This window comes from Hyla sarda, chromosome 5 (genome assembly GCF_029499605.1).
Source record: "Hyla sarda isolate aHylSar1 chromosome 5, aHylSar1.hap1, whole genome shotgun sequence".
Lineage (NCBI taxonomy): Eukaryota > Metazoa > Chordata > Amphibia > Anura > Hylidae > Hyla > Hyla sarda.
In genome coordinates, this window is record NC_079193.1 from 73,365,246 (window position 1) to 73,386,646 (window position 21,401).

A 21,401-nucleotide genomic window follows, 5' to 3' on the forward strand; every position below is an offset into this window, starting at 1 on the left:
TTTACAAATCTGTTTATCTTTCTGGCACCAGTTGATTGGAGTACCCCTTTAAGGAAAGGAAAGAAAAAAAAAAAAAAAAAAAAAAAAAGAAGTAAAGAAGTAAAAAAAGAGCCAGACCTTGAACTGGATGGAAGACAACGTCAATGTGAACTTAGCCTAAATGGATTGTTGCTGTTTGTGAATTGGGTGATTGTAATTAGAGATGAGTGAACTTACAGTAAATTCGATTCGTCACGAACTTCTCGGCTCGGCAGTTGATGACTTATCCTGCATAAATTAGTTCAGCTTTCAGGTGCTCCGGTGGGCTGGAAAAGGTGGATACAGTACTAGGAGACTCTTTCCTAGGAATGTATCCACCTTTTCCAGCCCACCGGAACACCTGAAGGCTGATCTAATTTATGCAGGATAAGACATCAACTGCCGAGCCGAGAAGTTCGTAACGAATAGAATTTACTGTAAGTTCGCTCATCTCTAGTTGTAATGATGTGAATAGGGAACAGCTTGCGGCTGTCTAGATCTCCTAACACGGCAATGTGATCTCATGATACAGGATGTCCAGATTAAAAAAAAGGAATTTCGGTTCATACTTCAGAGAACCTTGCAAAAAAAGTACAGCTAAAAAAGTACAGCTAAAAAAGTACAGCTAAAAAAGTACAGCTAAAAAAGTACAGCTATGTAAGGATGAGCAGAAGTCTCATAACTGAACATGTCCAAACACAGTCAGAGAACAGCCGTGTGTGCCGCAGCCTGAGCATGCACACAGCAGACTGGACGGACGAGGATGGGCGTGCTCACATTGCTAGTGAAAAGCTCATTGCAGGACCAAATGTCTGTGTCACACTCTCAGTCAGGATAAACGCTGGGACCCACGACAAGAATATAACACTCTGACAGAGTCCTGACTAGGAAGCTCCCACCACAGGGACCCCTGCTGTGCGCCCAGCTGACTGCAGCGCCCCCCACAATAATGGACACTAATGGCGCATTACAAGGTAAACACAAAAAGACGTAAAGCCGCTACCAGGTGTTGTCTGCATGCTTTGTATAGAAAGGCTTGACTACTAAAAGGATTCCCCAGTTCTTCATACTTCCATAAAGAAGCAGTAGAAGTGACCGTGTTAGTTTTGGGAATTTTAAGTTTCACGGCAGTGTTTCCCAAATCACGTGTCTCCAGCTGTCTGGGCATGCTGGGAGTTGTAGTTTTGCAACAGCTGGAGACCTAGGCTGAGATTTATCAAAACCTGTCCGGAGGAAAAGTTGCTGCGTTGCCTATAGCAACCAATCAGATCGCTTCTTTCATTTTTCACAGGTCTCTTTAAAAATGAAAGAAGCAAGCTGATTGGTTGCCATGGGCAACTGCTCCACTCCTCCTCTACACAGTTTTTGATAAATCTCAGCCATAATCTCTATTTTGTGTGTGTGTGTGTGTGTGTGTGTGTGTGTGTGTGTGTGTATGTATATATATATATATATATATATATATATATATATATATATATATATATATATATATATATATAATATGTGTGTGGCAGAGGCGAATTTGTCAACAAGGCTGCCTCATCATCTTTGCATTGTGATAACTTGTGTAATAGAAGTAGTACCTGCAGTTAAAGGGGTACTCCACTGGCCAGCGTTCGGAAGTGAATGTTCCAAACGCTGTTTTCACGCTGCGGGGGTCGGCCACGTGGCCGACCCCCGCAGCGTGAAAACAACGTTTGGAACATTCACTTCCGAACGCTGGCCATTGGAGTACCCCTTTAAGCTGCTCTCACAAATGTATCTCTGCTCAGTGAAATAGAATGTGGAGGACATGGTACTGGGTAGTGATTCACAGATTTGCAGTTTCATCTGGCGTACATTTGCATGGTTGGCATACTTTTATAAGTAGGTCAGCTGCAATTTCCCCGCTTGGTTCTTTTGTTGGATTGAAAACACCTAAAACGAAAATCGAATCTCACCCCCTTGAGCAAAAAAAAAAAAAAAACAGTTATTTTTCTTGTAGAAAACAAAGTCCGTGTTACTATCTTGAATAATCTAGTGAGTTCTAGGAGTTTCCAGTAGGTGCAGCAATGGGCTCTGCAGACTCCAGCAATGACTGTGCAGTGCACCTCAATAGAACAGCTTGTTTCGCTTCTTGCGTATATTTTATGCGGTGAAGGCGTCATTGTGTCCTGACAACGTGACCGGTCTATGAAATCTGATAGTTTTAGTAGTGTTTTCTAGGACTATCTTGTAATTGAGCTATAATTGGAGCATGACAAATGGTAACCACAAAAACAAAACACAACCTAAGTGATGGCTTATAATGGGGTGTTTACATCAGAACGACTGACGAAGAAGAAGGAAAGATATGAAAGAAACCTTTTGAGATTGTTTGTTTGGTTCAATAACACATGGCAATTTATCAGACCTTAAAGGAGAACTCCAGAATATAAAAATTGTCCACCATACTGCTGGCAGTAAAAAAAAATAAAGATGTACATACCTTCCTTCGCTCCCCTGAGGCCTCCGGTAACCGGCTCCGGTCTCCGCCGCGATCCTCTTCTTGGTTGCTGGTGGTCGGCGAGTCATACTGCGCTCAGCCAATCACCGGCCGCACTGAAGTCCCGGCTCGGCCGGCGATAGGCTGAGCGGCAGTGTGAGAACGCTTCAAGACACAAAATTCTCAGCCTATTGCTGGCCGAGCCACTTCACTTGGCTGAGCGCAGTATGACTCGCCGACCACCGGCAACCAGGAAGAGGATCGCGGCGGAGACCGGAGCCGGTTACCGGAGGCCTCAGGGGAGCGAAGGAAGGTATGTACATCTTTATTTTTTTTTTTTACTGCCGGCAGGACAATTTTTATATTCTGGAGTTCTCCTTTGACAGGAAAAATGTAGCTGCAGCCTAAGGTGTACTCCTATTTATTATTATTATTTATTTATCCATCCTGCCATTTTGTTGTGAGCATGCTGGGAGTTGTAGTTTTGCAACAGCTGGAGGAACCCTGGTTAGGAAAGACTGTGTTAGGGTATATAGTAGTGTACTTTTCCTGGAGCTGATGGTGGTTGCCAAAAAAAATCTACTTTTTTATTTGTCAACCAAGTTTCAAGGAGGTGGGGCCAAGCTGCCTAAAGGGGTACTCCGGTGGAAAACTTTTTTTTTATTTTTTTTAAATGAACTGGTGCCAGAAAGTTATACAGATTGACTTCTATTTAAAAATCTTAATCCTTCCAGTACTTATCAGCTACGTTATGCTCCAGAGGAAGTTGTGTAGTTCTTTCCAGTCTGACCACATTGCTCTCTGCTGACACCTCTGTCCATGTCAGGAACTGTCCGGTTTACTATAGGGATTTCCTCCTAGTCTGGACAGTTCCTGATACGGACAGAGGTGTAAGCAGAGAGCACTGTGGTCAGACTGGAAAGAAACGCACAACATACTCTGGAGCATATAGCAGCTGATGAGTACTGGAAGGGTTCAGATTTTTAAATAGAAGTCATTTACAAATCTGTATAACTTTCTGGCACCAGTTGATTTAAAAAAAAAAAAAAAAAACATTTTATTTTTTTATTTTATTTCAAGAAAACTTGTAGCGAGATTAAATGGGCACTGTCATGAAGTAAAAAAAATTGATATGTTGTTGTACTTAAGTACTACAACATATCTCTAATATACTTTAATTAAAAAAAGGGATTTTAAACAAGTTTAAAATCACTTTTAAATTCGGCCACTAGTGGTTGCCCTCCTAGTGGCCGAATGCATTCAGCAGTGACGTCACTACTGGATTTCGACTCATTTCAGCCTGGCAATGAGTCGAAATCCAGTCACTGCAGTGCTCGCTCCCGCCTGTCAATCAAACAGGCGAGAGCGAGCGCGCTGATAGCTGGGGCTGCACTGCCCACTGTCAGGCTGCTCCACTAGCCTCGCGCGTGGCCCCACCCGCCCCGTTACCCTTTCCGGAGGCAGCGCGCGCACTCATTGCTGCGCTGATCCTCCGGATAGGCAAGTCTGATCTGAGATCTTATAAGGGGAGCGGAATGTCTTCTTTTCGGGCGGTCGGAGGGAGGGGGGTGTTGCACGGCGGGGTCTGGGGGTGATGGAGTTTGGGGGAGCGGAATGTCTTTTTCGGGTGGGCGGAGGGAGAAGGGTGGGGGGTGTTGCGCGGCGGGGCCTGGGGGAGCGAGATCTGTGGCAGCTGCGGCTGAGACTGTTTTCACCACAGGGTGCCTACAGTTGTTTCCCCACTACAACTCCCAGCATGCCCTGACAGCCAATAGATGTCAGGGCAGGCTGGGAGTTGTAGTGGTGAAACAGCTGGAGGCACCCTGTATAGTTAAACTAAGGGCGGAAGTTGGGGCCCCCCCCAGCAGGCATCAGTGACGTGGTGCCTGTCGGGGAAGTCTGCCTGGTAGTGAGCACACTACCAGGCAGAAAAAAAGCATTTTTAATATAGTAAAAAAAAATGTAAAGGCAGGGAGGTGGTTAGGGATAGATGGGCAATAGGCAGGGACAGAAAGAAGAAGAAAAAAAGGGATGGTGGGAGCTACCCTTTAAATACTTGCTCTTAGAGGGACTGTGTAAGTATTCATGCTTAGATCTAAACCAGAAAATGGTCGGCTGTGCATGCGGAGGAGAGGTGTGTAGCTGCAGAATGGAGCTCTATTCTGCAGCATAGGAGGCTTAGCACAGGGGAGGAGGGCGCTTCCTATGGAGATTAATGCCGGATGACACTGTAACCAAGATTCCTCATTAACTTATTAAGAAAACCGGGAATATCGCTAGATAGAGGCATGGATCTGGGAAGGGTAAGTATCATTGTCATAGGCCCCACTTGCACTATAAGCCTATACCAATAGGTTAGAGCAAGTGATGCTGATGACAGATCCTCTTTAAGATGATGCAGTGTTAAGGGAGGTGGCCTGTCAACAAACACATTCTTCGTTCTTTCGTCTTCTCTGGCATGCCTCCCCACCTACATACCTCTCCTTCCCATCACAAGTCACGTGAAAGGTATCTCTGCCTTGTCCAGAAGATTTATGTCTAAACACATGAGAACTTGGGAAATTCCTGTCAGTTCTCTATTCGTGACAGATGCTCTAATATCTACATATGAATAGGTAGAGGACAAAGCTTTGTTGTTGCAAAGCTGTTGCAAAACTACAACTCCCAGCATGCACTGATAGACTGTACATGCTGGGAGTTGTAGTTTTGCAACAGCTGGATGTTTCTCCCCCCCCAATGTGAACGTACAGGGTACACTCTCACATGGGCGGAGGTTTACAGTAAGTATCCGGCTGCAAGTTTGAGCTGCGGCAAATTTTCTGCCGCAGCTCAAACTGCCAGCGAGAAACTACTGTGAACCCCCGCCTGTGCGACTGTACCCTAAAAACACTACACTAACACAAAATAAAAATGAAAAAGTAAAAAACACTACATATACACATACCCCTACACAGCCCCCCTCCCCTCCCCAATAAAAATGAAAAAAGTCTGGTACGCCATGGTTTACAAAACGGAGCCTCCAGCTGTTGCAAAACAACTACTCCCAGTATTACCAGACAGCCACTGACTGTCCAGGCATGCTGGAAGTTTTAAAACAGCTGGAGGCCCCCTGTTTGGGAATCACTGGCGTAGAATACCCTTATGCAATCCCTAATTTAGGCCTCAAATGCGCATGGCGCTCTCACTTTGGAGCCCTGTTGTATTTCAAGGCAACAGTTTAGGGTCACATATGGGGTATCGCCGTACTCGGGAGAAATTGTGTTACAAATTTTGGGGGGTATTTTCTGCTTTTACCCTTTTTAAAAATGTAAAATTTTTGGGAAAAGAAGCATTTTAGGTAAAAAAAATTTTTCTTTTTTTTACATATGCAAAAGTCGTGAAACACCTGTGGGGTATTAAGGTTCACTTAACCCATTGTTACGTTCCCCGAGGGGTCTTGTTTCCAAAATAGTATGCCATGTGTTTTTTTTTTTTTTTTGCTGTTCTGGCACCATAGGGGCTTCCTAAATGCGACATGCCCCCAGAGCAAAATTTGCTTTCAAAAAGCCAAATGTGACTCCTTCTCTTCTGAGACCTGTAGTGCGCCAGCAGAGCAATTTGCACCCCCATATGGGTTGTTTTCTGAATCGGGAGAAATTGGGCTTCAAATTTTGGGGGATATTTTCTGCTATTACCCTTTTTAAAAATGTAAAACTTTTGGGAAACCAAGCATTTTAGGAAAAAAAATATATATATTTTTTTACATATGCAAAAGTCGTTAATCCCCTGTGGGGTATTAAGGTTCACTTTACCCCTTGTTATGTTCCCCGAGGGGTCTAGTTTCCAAAATGGTATGCCATGTGGTTTTTTTTTTTTTTTTTGCTGTTCTAGCACCATAGGGGCTTCCTAAAGGTGACATGCCCCCCAAAAAACATTTGTCGCTCCTTCCTTTCTCAGCCCGCCGAACAATTAACATAGACATATGAGGTATGTGCTTACTCGAGAAAAATTGGGTTTCAAATACAAGTAAAAATTTTCTCCTTTTTACCCCTTGCAAAAATTCAAAAATTGGGTCTACAGGAACATGCGAGTGAAAAAAAAATGAAGATTGTGAATTTTCTCCTTCAATTTGCTGCTATTCCTGTGAAACGCCTAAAGGGTTAAAAGCTGACTGAATGTCATTTTGAATACTTTGGGGGGTGCAGTTTTTATAATGGGGTAATTTGTGGGGTATTTCTAATATGAAGACCCTTCAAATCCACTTCAAACCTGAATTGGTCCCTGAAAAAAGCGAGTTTCAAAATTTTGTGAAAAATTGGAAAATTGCTGCTGAACTTTGAAGCCCTCTGATGTCTTCCAAAAGTAAAAACACGTCAATTTTATGATGCAAACATAAAGTGGACATATTAGAAATGTGAATACATTTTTTTTTTAATTTGGAATATCCATTTTCCTTACAAGCAGAGAGCTTCAAAGTTAGAAACATGCAAAATTTTAAAATTTTTCATCAAATTTGGGGATTTTTCACCAAGAAAGGATGCAAGTTACCACAAAATTTTACCACTATGTTAAAGTAGAATATGTCATGAAAAAACAATCTCGGAATCAGAATGATAACTAAAAGCATTCCAGAGTTATTAATGTTTAAAGTGACAGTGGTCAGAATTGCAAAAAATGGCCGAGTCCTTAAGGTGAAAAAGGGCTCAGTCCTTAAGGGGTTAAAGTCCCATGCAAGTCAATAGGAAATGTATGTTCCCACATAACTTCCATACGGCTGGAGATATTTCAATACCTGGTACACATATTACTTATATGTCAAATAAAAAATATATAATAGTTACATTTAACCCTTACCTACACCCTTATATAAAAGATGGGTTTTTGTTTCAAGTCCCATGCAAGTATATGGGACTTCCAGTACCTTACTCCCACAAGCTACGCTGTGCATCTCCTGGTGAATGTCAATCCGGCTTGTAAGCCACACCCCATCTCACAAAGACACGCCCACATTTTAAGCCCCATCCTTTTATTATTTACTCTTTTTGTGCATCGGTCTGGCTTGCCAATCACGCCCAGTCCCACAAAGCCACATCCCCTTCTATTTTCAGCTTACAATATCTTCATCACAAAACAGTCCCACGTGAGGACAGCACGTGACAACAATATATGAGGAGGGGATATGAAGTCAAAAGCTTCCTCCTTTGTTGCTTTTCCTCCCCAACAAGGATTAGGAAGGAAAAACCGGGCAACGCCGGGTACTCAGCTAGTAGATAATGCAAACCATGGACCTCTGTGGTCAGACTGGAAAGAACTAAACAACTTTCTCTGCAACATACAGCAGCTAAGTACTGGAAGGGTTGAACATTTTTAAATAGAAGTAATTTAGAAATCTGTAGAACTTTTTGGCACCAGTTGATAATCTCAGGGCAGACTGCACCAACTGAATTAGTCAGCGCTAGAACTGTGTGGACATTAAGGGAGATCCATCAAAATGTTGTTTTTCACCTGAGTACCCCTTTAACCTAACCTAATTGTCAGTTTCTAAAAAAAAATAATTGCGTCAGAGTCTCAGCCACACATCATGATGCTTACTTCCATATAATTCCAAGCTGTCACTCTGTTTACAATAGAAATGTATCTGAAAAGGATATGAGTCTGCAGTATTCTTCTAAAATTGGACTGTCCACGTTGTCGTGCCCTGTGAGGGCGTATATAAGTGAATGCATTGAGTAATATGGCACAGCGGGTGCTGGTGTTATTCATGACTTTATTCTTTCTGCATGGATAACAGAGAAGCTAAAAAAATGTACATATACAATCACTACACTATTACACACTTCAGTGTTTTCTTAGACTAGGGAAACACTGATGCTTTGTATTTCTGTGAATCCAGTGTGTCTGTATCTTATATGCTATATACTGGCATTTAAAGCATGTTAAGAATGTAAAAAAAATGTACTTGTCTCTGAGACTTTTTTTTTTTTTTTTTTTTTTTTTTTATCAACCAAAGTTATTGTACACGAAGACTATGTTCACACATTGGAATACTGTCACTGCAGTTTTCATAAGGGAGAAGAAGAATAAGTCCTTCCATTATATTTCCTACTCCTTTTTAAATACATTTCTGGCTTTGGGTCAAAAACTGCCAGAAAAAAAACAAGTGGAAACTTAGCCTCAGAACTTCCGTGACCGAAACATTTGGCGTGGAAATTCAGCTGTGTGATCATGGCCTTAAGGTTCATTCAGTTTGCAGTTGTGATGGTCCATGCATTCGATGCAGCTTTCCTAAATACTGCATGTCACCATATGGTCTCATCAGGAGTCCCTGCATTATCCTCTAGAACAGTGTTTTTCAACCAAAGTGCCTCCTGCTTCTAGCTGTCTGGGCATGCTGGGAGTTGTAGTTTTGCAACAGCTGAAGTAGGGATGTCCCGATACTAGTATCGGTGCCGATACCAGGTATCGGGGACTTGTCTAATGTCCCCGATACCAAATCCGATACCTGGTGGAGTGCTCCGCTTCGCTGCCCCATCCTCAGGTTCGCATCATGACCGCTGCCCCGTTCCGTATTATGGCGTCTTATGGAGGAGCATGTGACATACATGTCACTCCACTACGCCCAGCGTAACGCTACGGAGGAAGCAGGGTGACATGTATGTCACATGCTCCTCCATAAGGCGCCATTATGCGGACGGCAGAACGGGGCAGCGGCAGTGATGAGAACGGGGCTGCGGAGTGGCGACACCAGACAGTGAGCAGCTACAAAGGAAGGCTGCTGTCTACAGGGGGTCCTTCTGGCTACAAAGGGGGGCCTGCTCTCTACAGGGGGGGCCCTGCTCTCTACAGCGGGGGTCCTGTTTCTTTCTGCATCTATCTGTACTACCTACTATTAAAGGCAATCTTACTGCAGTGTCACCTGCACTAACTTGAATTTATAGGTAGATAGGTCAGGTGACCCGGTTTCTATTGCTGCTCACCATGTGGTCATCAGTGCAATCGGTTTTGCCGCCAATGCAAATTCCCTGTTCTGCCCAATGGAGAAGAGAGAAATCTTTGCTTATACTACAGCAGCCGCCTCCATTGTACACAACAAGGACCCTACATATCATACGGTAAACAGCGCCAGAAACCGGGTCACCCTGATGTCAGATTCCCTTTAAAATAAAAGTACTTGGTATCGGCGAGTACTAGAATTAAAGTATCGGTACTCGTACTCTGTCTTTAAAAAATATGGTATCGGGACATCCCTAAGCTGAAGGCACCCTGGTTGGAAAAACACTTCTCTAGAAGTAAGAATACCTTTTGTTATAATGCTCAGGTTTGAACATGCCACACATTTTTCCTAGAATTGGAGGAGGTATAGAGAAGGCTGATGGCTTTTTATGTTTAATATGGACATGCACTGAGACAGGGAAGAAATATAAGGCAGGCATTTTCATGGTTACTGCAGCCAGTGAATAAAAAAAAAAATGTTGTTCATATCTAAAAACCTATACAGACCTAACGCTTTTCACAACTGTCCACACTTGCTATAGTTGTATCCAGTCTAGTTTGCTACATATAGTGTCCATTTTAGGACATCGTCAGCTGTAACTCCGTCCCGCCTCCTCCCTTGGACAAATCTCCGTCGGTCGTCAACTGAAACTCCCCCCTCTGTCATCCGAAACACTGTCATCCCTCAGACGGAAAACCTCCCTGCTGTGTACTAGAGCCGAGTCAGTGTCAGCTCTCTGCTATACGGGTTCTACTGTACACAGGGCCGTTTGAAGGAATTTGGGGGCCCCAAGCAAAATGGACATGGAGGGCCCCCCCCCCCTTTGATGTTCACGCACGTCATGCTCTAGGGCCGGCGTCAGGACATAGTAACGCCGGCCATTGAATTCTGGGAGCGCAACGTGAGCGAACGTCGATATGATGCACATTAGGTGCAGCAGAGTTCCCCCCACATTAGGCAGGCAGTGTCCCCCCCCCCCCCCCCACATTAGGCAGGCAGTGTTCCCCCCCCCCACATTAGGTGCAGCAGTGTTCCCTACCCATACCCCCTGTCCACTGAGTGACGTCTTCTGCCTTGAGTGACATCTTCTGTTATCTTTTCTTCTTCATCGGGTCCAGAGACCAGGTCTTCACCCCAGCTCCATCTTCTCTGCAGAGTCTGATATCCAGACATCATTGGCTCCTCACTGTCAGCAGATCCTCATCCTCTGCATGAAGACAGTAATCATTATAACCCTGCCAGAAAGTGTACCCTAAATAAAATACTGCCCCACACTGTACCCTGAATATAATACTACTATACACTGTGCCCCCCCCCCCGGGCCAGTTTACTTACCCTGCCGTGGATCGTTAATTGAAATGTGCAGGCCGGCTGTGCCCCCAAGCAATTGCTTGGTTTGCCGGTCCGGTAGCGACGGGCTTGACTGTAGACGTTATTCAGTGTTGGCTCTGCTATACAGACTCTGTAGAACATGTAGTGTCTGCAGTACACGTGCAAGTTTCACAGTTTCGACTCTGCTATACATGCTGTGCAGCATCTTCTCTGCTATGCGGCAGGAAGTTTCGTCTGAGGGATGATGGCATTTTGGACAAGGAAGTTTCGGATGAGGGAAGAGTGAGTTATGGCAGGACGCTGTGTCGCCTGATGCGGGACAGAGTTACAGTTGACGACTGATGTACTAAAATGGATGCCGCAGCTACAGATGTACTCACTCTTTCACTTTATAGGTGTAAACAATGTTGTTTACATACACTGAAAGCCAGGGCCATCTCTGCCTATAGGCAAAATAGGCATCTGCCTAGAGTGCACTCTTAATGGGGGGCTGCTTTGCCTGCAGCAATATAGTTAGCCAGCATCAGAAACATCCACCCATCCAGCTAAACCCTGCCGCTCCAGTAGTAAGGAGATTACATGAGGAGGAGGTTTGTTAGTTTGTCACCTCAGTAGTAAGGAGATTATAGAACGAGGGGGTTTGTTACAGTGTGTCACCCCAGTAGTAAGGTGGGGCATGTCAAAGGGCGGAATAAAGGGGTGGCAAAATTAGCTTTCGCCTAGGGTGGTAAAAATCCTTGCAGCACCAGTCCTGCTGACAGCAATATTTTGAAAATGTATAAATATAAAGTGTGTGTGTGTGTAATATATTTATATATACACACACACACAAATAGATTGAGATGGAGTACTGGTCCTTCCATTGCACTTCCATAATCTGCTAGTGTAAAAGAAGCCTTAGGCTATGTTCACACTCAGAAAAGCTCCTTGTATAAAAGCTAAACATGCTCACAGGTCTTCAATAGCCCCAATGAAGCCAAAATGTGTTTCTTTTCGTCCTTGTTTTGTATACTGCACTTAAATGGTATAGCATAGTTTAGTAGACAATGCTAGGCCATACAACAGAATGCCGTAAAAAAGGTATATCCCAGTTGGTCCTATGGAGGATATAACCTATTGCATGCATATGCAGTAGGTTACATCACAGGCTTCCATCAGAGGTATATGTCAGGAGGCTATGTTAAACAGAAGCTATTTACATGATGTGAACAGAGCTTTACAGCAGTCAAGATAAGTATTTAATAAAGACTACCTGTAAAGTTGAACTCCCACCTATGCTTCAGAGGCAACCTTATGATGCCCAGTAAGTTCAGTGCACGACTCCTAATAATTATTAAGGGCCTGTTCACATCTGTGTGGGAGCTCTGTAAGGGTTCATGCACACTACGGATTTTCTAGAATGGAATTGCATTTTGGAATTCTAGAGCTGCAGTGTTGCATTTCTGTCAGTGCAAACTACAGAATTTTAGCGGTCGAGCTTTCACCCACTGACAGAATTAATATGTTCATTCTTTTGGCAGAATATTAAGCGAAATGCATTGCCAGCTATAGGGACTGACAATGCCCACACAGTTCCAGCGTTGGCAGCCCTTGGGATCTCTGTTGTGTGCGTGAACCTTGCCAGGTTATCTTCTCTCCAGCTGTTCTCCCTGCATCCACACCGCAGGCTCAGCGGGACCGACGGCCAGCTGCCTCGCAACACGGAATCAATCTCATAAGTGCTACTCAGTGTTGTGCCTGCCCACACAACACATAAAGATGAGCAAATCTACCTTCTGTATATTCCATCCCATAATACCTGGGATTAACTGCACTATTTAGTGCTGCTTCTGCTTTTCTGGATCTCCTCTCTACAGTGGGGCAAAAAAGTATTTAGTCAGCCACCAATTGTGCAAGTTCACCCACTTAAAAAGATTTGAGGCCTGTAATTTTCATCATAGGTATACCTCAACTATGAGAGACAGAATGAGAAAATAATCCATAAAATCAAATCACTGATTTCTAAAGAATTTATTTGCAAATTATGGTGGAAAATAAGTATTTGGTCAGTAACAAAAGTTAATCTCAATACTTTGTTATATACCCTTTGTTGGCAATGACAGAGGTCAATTGTTTTCTGTAAGTCTTCACAAGGTTTTCACACACTGTTGCTGGTAATTTTGCCCATTCCTCCATCCAGATCTCTTAGAATATTGCAGCTTTATTGTATCCTCTCTTAAAAAACAGCATGGAACAAAGTCAACACTTCACAGGGTCTGACACCTCTTGACATGTTTCAAGCGCACGTGCTCTTTGTCAAAAGATACGTTCAATGGTTGCTAGCACATAGAAATAGTTGGTTCCACAGATGAATCCAATAAATTAAAATGACATACTGCTTGGAAAGTAGGTAGTTCCAATGTGAATTAAAACCAAATAGAACATATATATCCATTCAAGTAACCTGATTCCGTTAGTGATATACATATTTTTTTATAATGATCACACAACGGAAAAAAAAGAAAAAAAGACAGGAAAAAATGAAAAGAGAAATGAGTTACAGAGGAAAAGAAAAATTATATATACATATATATATGATAAGTGTGGTCCAATGCAATATTGTAATACAAATGAAAATGAAAAAACGCAGGACAAATCGCACAATATGAACTGGAACTTATAAATGATGAAACATGATGTTCTATGTTCTTGTTTGTCAGATGTCTGCTCCAGTTTTGAGGGTCAGTACTGCGCAGAGCGAGATCGCTCTGCACGTAATGACGGGCAATACAGGGGCCGGAGCATCGTTACGTCACGGCCCGCCCCCGTCAATACAAGTCTATGGGAGGGGGCGTGGCGGTCATCACGCCCCCTGCCATAGACTTGCATTAAGGGGACGGGCCGTGATGTCATGAGGGGTGGAGCCATGACGTCACGCAGCTCCGTCCCCTGTATTGCCCGTCATTACGTGCAGAGCGATCTCGCTCTGCGCAGTAATGACAGCGGGGTGCTGCAGCAGCGATCCCCGGGGTCCCCGGTGATCTGACATCTTATCCCCTATCCTTTTGGATAGGGGATAAGATGCCAGGGGCGGAGTACCCCTTTAAACAGATCAAACCTATTATTTACATCTTTTAAAAGTTGACCCATGTGTATCTGACATAATCAAATCAGGATGCCGCATAGTTCCCAAAAAGGCACCAACCTTAGGTGATTTACTCTCCCCCCAGTATGGTCACATCCCAGATCAAAAATACATCCACTCGGTTGCGGCTTTTATCGTTGCGGCTCTTCTGTATGCCGCACCTGTAAATTCACCAAAATGTGCCAAAAATTTCGCAATGCAGATGCAACCAAATCCTATGAAATTAAGAATCCTTTAAATTGCAATACTACCCACTGCATTTATATAATTGAATGTGAAGCATGTTGCAAAAAAATATGTAGGTTGCAGTACACATACATTGAAAACACATTTTTTGGAACATGTCAATGATATTACAAATACAGCCATTAGAAATTGCTCCAGCGCATCATTACATTTCATACAGGAACATGATAGGGATATACATCCCATTCAAGTGTATGCCATAGAAAAGGTACATATGAACATCAGAGGTGGAGACCTACAATGCAAGCTCATGGACAGGGAGGCCTTTTGGCAATTTACTTTCAATTCCAGAATGCCTAATGGTCTTAACCTAAGAAAAGAACTTCTGTCTCATTATTAAATTTACATAAGGAAATTATCAACATCATTAATATTTCCCCTATCCTCTGCTGACATCCTCATTTAAATATCATGAACATACATTTTTTTCATGCGATTTGTCCTGCGTTATTTTTTCAATTTCAATTACAATATTGGAATGGACCACACTATATTATATAATTTTTCTTTTTTTTTTTCTCTAACTCATTTCTCTTTTCATTTTTTCTTGTTTTATTTCTTTTGTTTCCATTTTGTGATCATTAGAGTGATATAAATATTTTTTTATAACAGAATCGGGTTACTTGAATGGATATATATGTTCTATTTGGTTTTATTTCACATTGGAACTACCTACTTTCCAAGCAGTATGTCATTTAAATTAATTGGATTCATCTGTGGAACCAACTATTTCTATGTGCTAGCAACCATTGAATGTATCTTTTGACAGAGCGCATGTGCTTGAAATGCGTCAAGATGTGTCAGACCCTGTGAAGTGTTGAAGTTGTTCCATGCTGTTTTTAAGAGAATACAATAAAGCTGCAATATTCCAAGTGCTGGATCATTTCGTCTAAGTGGGGATCCGAGCACGGGGAATCGCAGGTGAGCTGGACTTTCCCAGATCTCCTCTAGAGCAGTGATGTTTTGGGACTGTTGCTGGGCAACACGGACTTTCAACTCGCTCCAAAGGTTGTCTATGGGTTTGAGATCTGGAGACTGGCTAGGCCACTTCAGGACCTTGAAATGCTTCTTACGAAGCCACTCCTTCGTTACCCGGGAGGTGTGTTTGGGATCATTGTTATGCTGAAAGACCCAGCCACGTTTCATCTTCAATGCCCTTTCTGATGGAAGGAGGTTTTCACTCAAAATCTCACGCTACATGGCCCAATTCATTCTTTCCTTTACATGGATCAGTCGTCCTGGTCCCTTAGCAGAAAAAACAGGCTCAAAGCATAATGTTTCCACCCGTATGCTTCACAGTAGGTATGGTGGGGGAGATTTATCAAAACCTGTGTAGAGGAAGAGTGAAACAGTTGCTCAAAGCAACCAATCAAATAGTTTTTCTTTTTCCACAGGTCTTTTTAAAAAATGAAAGAAACAATCTGGTTACTAATCAGATTGTTTCTTTCATTTTTAAAAATCAGACTGTGATTTTATGGATTTTTTTCCCTCTCATTATGTCTCTCATAGTTGAGGTATACCTATGATGAAAATTACAGGCCTCTCATCTTTTTAAGTGGGAGAACATGCACAATTAGTGGCTGACTAAATACTTTTTTGCCCCCACTGTATATATGTAAAGAATGGGCAGTTCAACTTTACAGGTACCATTTTAAGCCCGGATTCAGAGGAATCGGTGACCAATCTATCCATTTCTGGTACAAACCTTTTTGTACTGTTCTATCAATTGCTGCTGAATTGTCGTGTGGCATCTGCGCTGGAAATCCATTGTGTCTGGACACCAAAACCTAAATCCTTTTTTTATTCTTGATCTTCTATGCCTGGGTCACCATCCCCAACATGTGAATTATAATAATCTCTGTATAGTACGCAGCTTTTTACTGTCAGAGAAGGTATAATCACAACTGTAATTTAATGACATGTTCCCGGAGTTTGTCTACTCTGTAATCTCCATGAATTACTATATCATTTCAAGGTGGGGACGTTTTATTACCTCTCTAGTTTTCAGACTTGTGTAAACAGCAATTTGTACACATCCAGATTTGACTATATATTTAATATTTCAATAATATATTCAAAGAAAATATCTGGGCTTTAGAAATTGATGGTATATACTTAGGATAGACCATCAAGAATATATTTAGAAGGGATCTGACTTCTAACACCCAACATTCGCCCCCCTTTATTTTAAAGAGGCCACATCATCGCCTTTATTGTTTAGAGTTGCTTGTACTTATAGTTGCCATATACAAGTAGCAGCAGTGCAAGGTGCGGCAGCATTGTCCTGTTTACTTGAATGTGACCGTATTATAGTACAGCTGTGCACAGCAGTAACTAATATTACAGTGATTTCAACTATAAGCACTTGTACATTTTTTACTTCCACGGGTCTTCTGCTCTGGTCTGCAGACCAGAGCAGATGATGACCCATAACACTGATCAGTGCTATGCCCTATGCATAGCAATTAACAGTATTAGCATTCGAATGAATGCTATAAATAGTCCCCTATGGGGACTATTAAAGTGTAAAAATTTATATCCAAACTATTAAAATATAATGTTAAGGATCCCGTATGGTGAACGGCGTGATCATAAAAAAAAAAAAAAAAAAAATAGCAAATATGGTATCAATAAAAAGTACAGATCATGGCGCAAACAAAAAATTAGCCCTCATACAGCCGCTTATACGGAAAAATGAAAAAGTTATAGGCATTCAAAATAGGGGGATTTAAAACTTACTAATTTGGTTAAAAAGTTTGCTATATTTAATTTTTTTTTTTTTGCGCAACAGTAATAGAAAAGTATGTTTATCATGGGTATCATTTTAATCATATTGTCCAAAAGAATGAAGAACACATGTCATTTTACCGTAAATTGTACAGCATGAAAACAAAACCTTCCAAAATTAGCAAAATTGTGGTTTTCTTTTTAATTTCCCCACACAAATAGTATTTATTTATTTTTTTGTTGCACCATACATTTTATGGTAAAGTGAGTGACGGCATTACAACGGACAACTGGTCGCGCAAAAAATGAAAATATAAAAGTTATGATTTTTTGAGGAAGAAACAAAAACTTAAAAATAAAATTGTCTGAGCCCTTAAAGGGGTACTCCGCCCCTAGCATCTCATCCCCTATCCAAAGGATAGGGGATAAGATGTCAGATCGCGAGGGTCCCGCCGCTGGGGACCCCAGGAATCTCTGCTGCAGCACCCCGCTATCATTACTGCACAGAGCAAACTCTCTCTGTGCGTAATGACCGGTGATACAGGGGCCGGAGCATTGTGATGTCACGGCTCCGCCCCCTCGTGATGGCCGCCACGTCCCCTCCCATAGATTTGTATTGTGGGGGCGGGCTGTGACGTCACGATGCTCCTGCCTCTGTATCGCCGGTCATTACGCACAGAGTTTGCTCTGTGCAGTAATGAAAGCGGGGCACTGCAGCGGGATCCCTGCTATCTGACATCTTATCCCCTATCCTTTGGATAGGGGATAAGATGCTAGGGGCGGAGTACCCCTTTTAATGGCTCAGACAATTTAATTTTTACGTTTTTGTTTTTTCCTCAGAAAATCATAACAAATGGGCTGTCCTTAAGGGGTTAAATAAAATTTATTGGGAATCAACAATTTTTTTTTTGTGATAAATTCCTTATGGCCTACTAAAAGGGTTATTGCCGATGCATAGCATGTAGTAATTAAAGGGGTTATCCAGGATTAGAAAAAACCAAAGCATCCCTGTCCTCAGGTACTGTGTGGCATTGCAGCTCAGTTATGTTGAAGTGAATGAAGCCAAGTTATTCCTCGATATCCCCTTTAAAGGGGTACTGGAATTTATTTATTTTTTTAATCAACTTGTGGCAGAATGTTAAACAGATTTGTAAATTACTTCTATTAAAAAATCTTAATTCACTACGTCCCATTAACTATAATAATGATTTATAATACATGCCTGACAACCTCTCTGGACAAAGAAAAATAAAGATATGGAAGAAAGTCTATGATGAAGTTCTGTCATGTGTAAATATGTATGTTTTTATACGTATAGGGGAGATTTATCAAAACCTGTCCGGAGGAAAAGTTGCTGATTGGTTGCCTATAGCAACCAATCAGATCGCTTCTTTCATTTTTCAGAGGTCTTTTCAAAAATGAAAGAAGCGATCTGATTGGTTGCTATGGGCAACTGGGCAACTTTCCCTCTGGACAGGTTTTGATAAATCTCCCCCATAGTACCCAACTTGGCCTCATAATGGTTTTTCATTTACTATACACAATGGTCTGAGTACTTCTGCAGTGACAGATGCCTGTTGCACATATACTATTGTGTTTACACAGCAATCCAAAGAAGTCAGAGGCCTCAGTGCACTGGGTGGCAGGAAATCATAAGAACAAAGAAAAAAAATTAAAGGAAATAAAAACCACTATTGAAGTTGAATTGTAAGCCTTGTATTGTCGAACAGGCATAGAAAACCACAACATCGTTAAAAGATACAACTATTTGTATTCAGTACATGTAAGCTGTAGATATGGTTTTCTCTCTAGTGTTTGAGGCTTTCACCATTTCACAGTTTATCCATAAAGTTTCTGTACAGAAAATGTGATAACTTTGTAGTGAAGCCTCCCAAGAATACCACCCCTTTAGATGACAACCCACCATCTAGACAACCTTTCTGTGACCAATTTTTCTTCTATTACAATCTATGGAAGCTGCTCCTCTATAAGCTGACCACCCACATATCCAACCAAAGATCATTTTTTAGAGCAAACTTTTTAACTGGAACCCCTTGAAAATACCAAACATTGGACAACTGGAGCAAGAAAGAGGAGGAGACTTGTAAGAGGCATCAAGGGAGAGATACTGGCAACATTAAGAAAGCTGGAGGAGAAGCCTTTCCAGCACAGACTAGCATCATTGAATATGAAGGAGGCTATGAGACAGGGAGACTGCAGCCCATGTCATACTGCATTGGGGAGAAAAGCCATGCCGGGGACCAGGAATAAGATGGGAAGCCATGCCGGGGACCAGGAATAAGATGGGAAGCCATGCCGGGGACCAGGAATAAGATGGGAAGCCATGCCGGGGACCAGGAATAAGATGGGAAGCCATGCCGGGGACCAGGAATAAGATGGGAAGCCATGGGGGACCAGGAATAAGATGGGAAGCCATGGGGGACCAGGAATAAGATGGGAAGCCCTGCCGGGGACCAGGAATAAGATGGGAAGCCATGCCGGGGACCAGGAATGAGATGAGGAGCCATGTTGTGGGCTAGAGATGAGACAGACAGCCATGCTGGGAACAAAACTGTGATGGGGAGCCAAGCTGAGGACCAGGGTTGAGATGGGGAGCCATGCTGGGGATAAGACATTAGGTTAGAAGTCATTCTGGGGGCCAGCAATTAGATGGAGAGCCATTCTGTGGACAAGAGATACTCTTAAGATAGTAAAGCTATACTGTGGGCCAGAAATGATAAAGGGGGGGGGGGGGGCATGCTAGGGGATAGGAATTAGAGGGGAGCCATGCTGTGCACTAGGAATTAGATGGAGAGTCTTGCTGTGGACTAAACATGAGTTGGGGACAAAGAATGGGATAGGGAATCATGCTGGAGGGTAAAAAAGATACTGACTGGCTGGGGACCAGGGATAAGATCTGTAGCCTTGCTAGGAACTATGGATCAGATAGGAAGTCATGCTAGAGACCATGAATGAGAGAGCGTACCATGCTTGGGAGCAGTAATTCACACACATTAAAATAACATGATTTTATTGACTTTATTAGACAATTTTTGGTGCAAATTTTAATGGCTCATTCAAAGTTCCTTACCTAACATGTATTGTATACTAGAGGTGTCTTCAGAGCTAAAATATCTTTTATTAGGGTACGTTCACACGTATGCAGGTTTGATGCACAGATTTCAATGTAAATTAAATGACTGAGCTGAGGTCTTTTCTGGACCATTGTAAGTTGAAACCAGACTCAACATACAATGTACAGACAGTCCGGATGTCAGAATGAGCAATTTACTGGTAAAACACCCTGCATTCCTGGAGCGTATGCACCAACTGATGTCTGGTAGCGCCCCCTACAGTACAGGGAGGCATTACATGTTCTCTACTACTCTTTACCTGTACCAGGGTTAGCTGCTTCTTTGGACACAAGGTAAGGGCGGCTCCATGTTACTTTTTTAGGACATTGCATGTACTGTACAGGACCCTGAAGAAGCTCCTGTCCTACACATAGACCAGTGTTTCCCAGGCAGGGTGCCCCCAGCTGTTGCAAAACTACAACTCCTAGCATGCCCGGACAGCCTTCGGCTGTCCGGGCATGCTGGGAGTTGTAGTTTTGCAACAGCTGGAGGCTCTCTGCTTGGAAAACACTCACATAGACAGTGATTACAGCTCCCAGCAGATCTTTCTTACTTTTATATGTAAGGACTTGCTTTATCTATATTAGTTATCTACTTATTTTTTCTTTAATTCTCACTTTTTTTTCTTATTTTTGGATGACATTTTGGGCCTTTAGAACCAATTACCAGGTTTCCATAGAGTTCTGGTATCAACATACAATGGTTGTCCTGGAACCAATTAATATTGTAACTTGAGGGACCACTGTATAGTTGTTTTCATTTTTTGGATATTTGATAAAGAAAACAGATCCTGAAAATCCCACCACTAGGGTTCCCATACTTACTGGGACACTAAACAGTCCTGCAGCAGAAGCAGCTTGTCCATGAGTCATGGACAAAAGATGACTCATGGACGAGGCTGCATGAGCAGACACCAATCACCTCTCAACACCACAAGGGAGGGACACTCCCCCTCCCACCACACACAAATCACCTCCCACCACCACAAGGAGGGACACTCCCCCCTCCCACCACACACAAATCACCTCCCACCACCACAAGAAGGGACATGCCCCCTTGCCCTGAGGATTTCTAAAACTGTGAGCTAATGAAAAGAGGGATTTGTTATAATAAATGTATGCCTCTATCACGTATAAATTTAAATGTACATGGCCAGGATTAGGTACTGAGTAACATATATAAATTTTTTTTGTGGGATCTGACACCTTTTAAGGATGACAAACACTGAGCTTACATAAATTATTTCAATTGTAAGGCACAATGGGGAAGAGTCATCAAAACTTGAGCAGAAAATGCCTCTGAAAAATGAAAGAAGATATTTGGTTGCTATTTCCTTAGCACAAGTCTTGATGAATCTCCCCCAATGTGTCTATGGAAATA

The 21,401-nt window shown here is 42.5% G+C and overlaps 1 protein-coding gene across 1 annotated transcript in view; it reads left to right on the forward strand.

Annotated features, from left to right (window-relative positions):
- The first annotated feature begins 708 nt into the window (after window positions 1–708).
- Window positions 709–21,401, forward strand: part of PLCD1 (phospholipase C delta 1) — a 159,803-nt gene continuing 139,110 nt past the window's right edge. Inside the window, exon 1 of the mRNA XM_056519684.1 lies at window positions 709–992. Coding sequence (XP_056375659.1) covers window positions 968–992 — 25 coding nt within the window. The 5' untranslated portion in view covers window positions 709–967. The remainder of the gene's footprint in view (window positions 993–21,401) is intronic.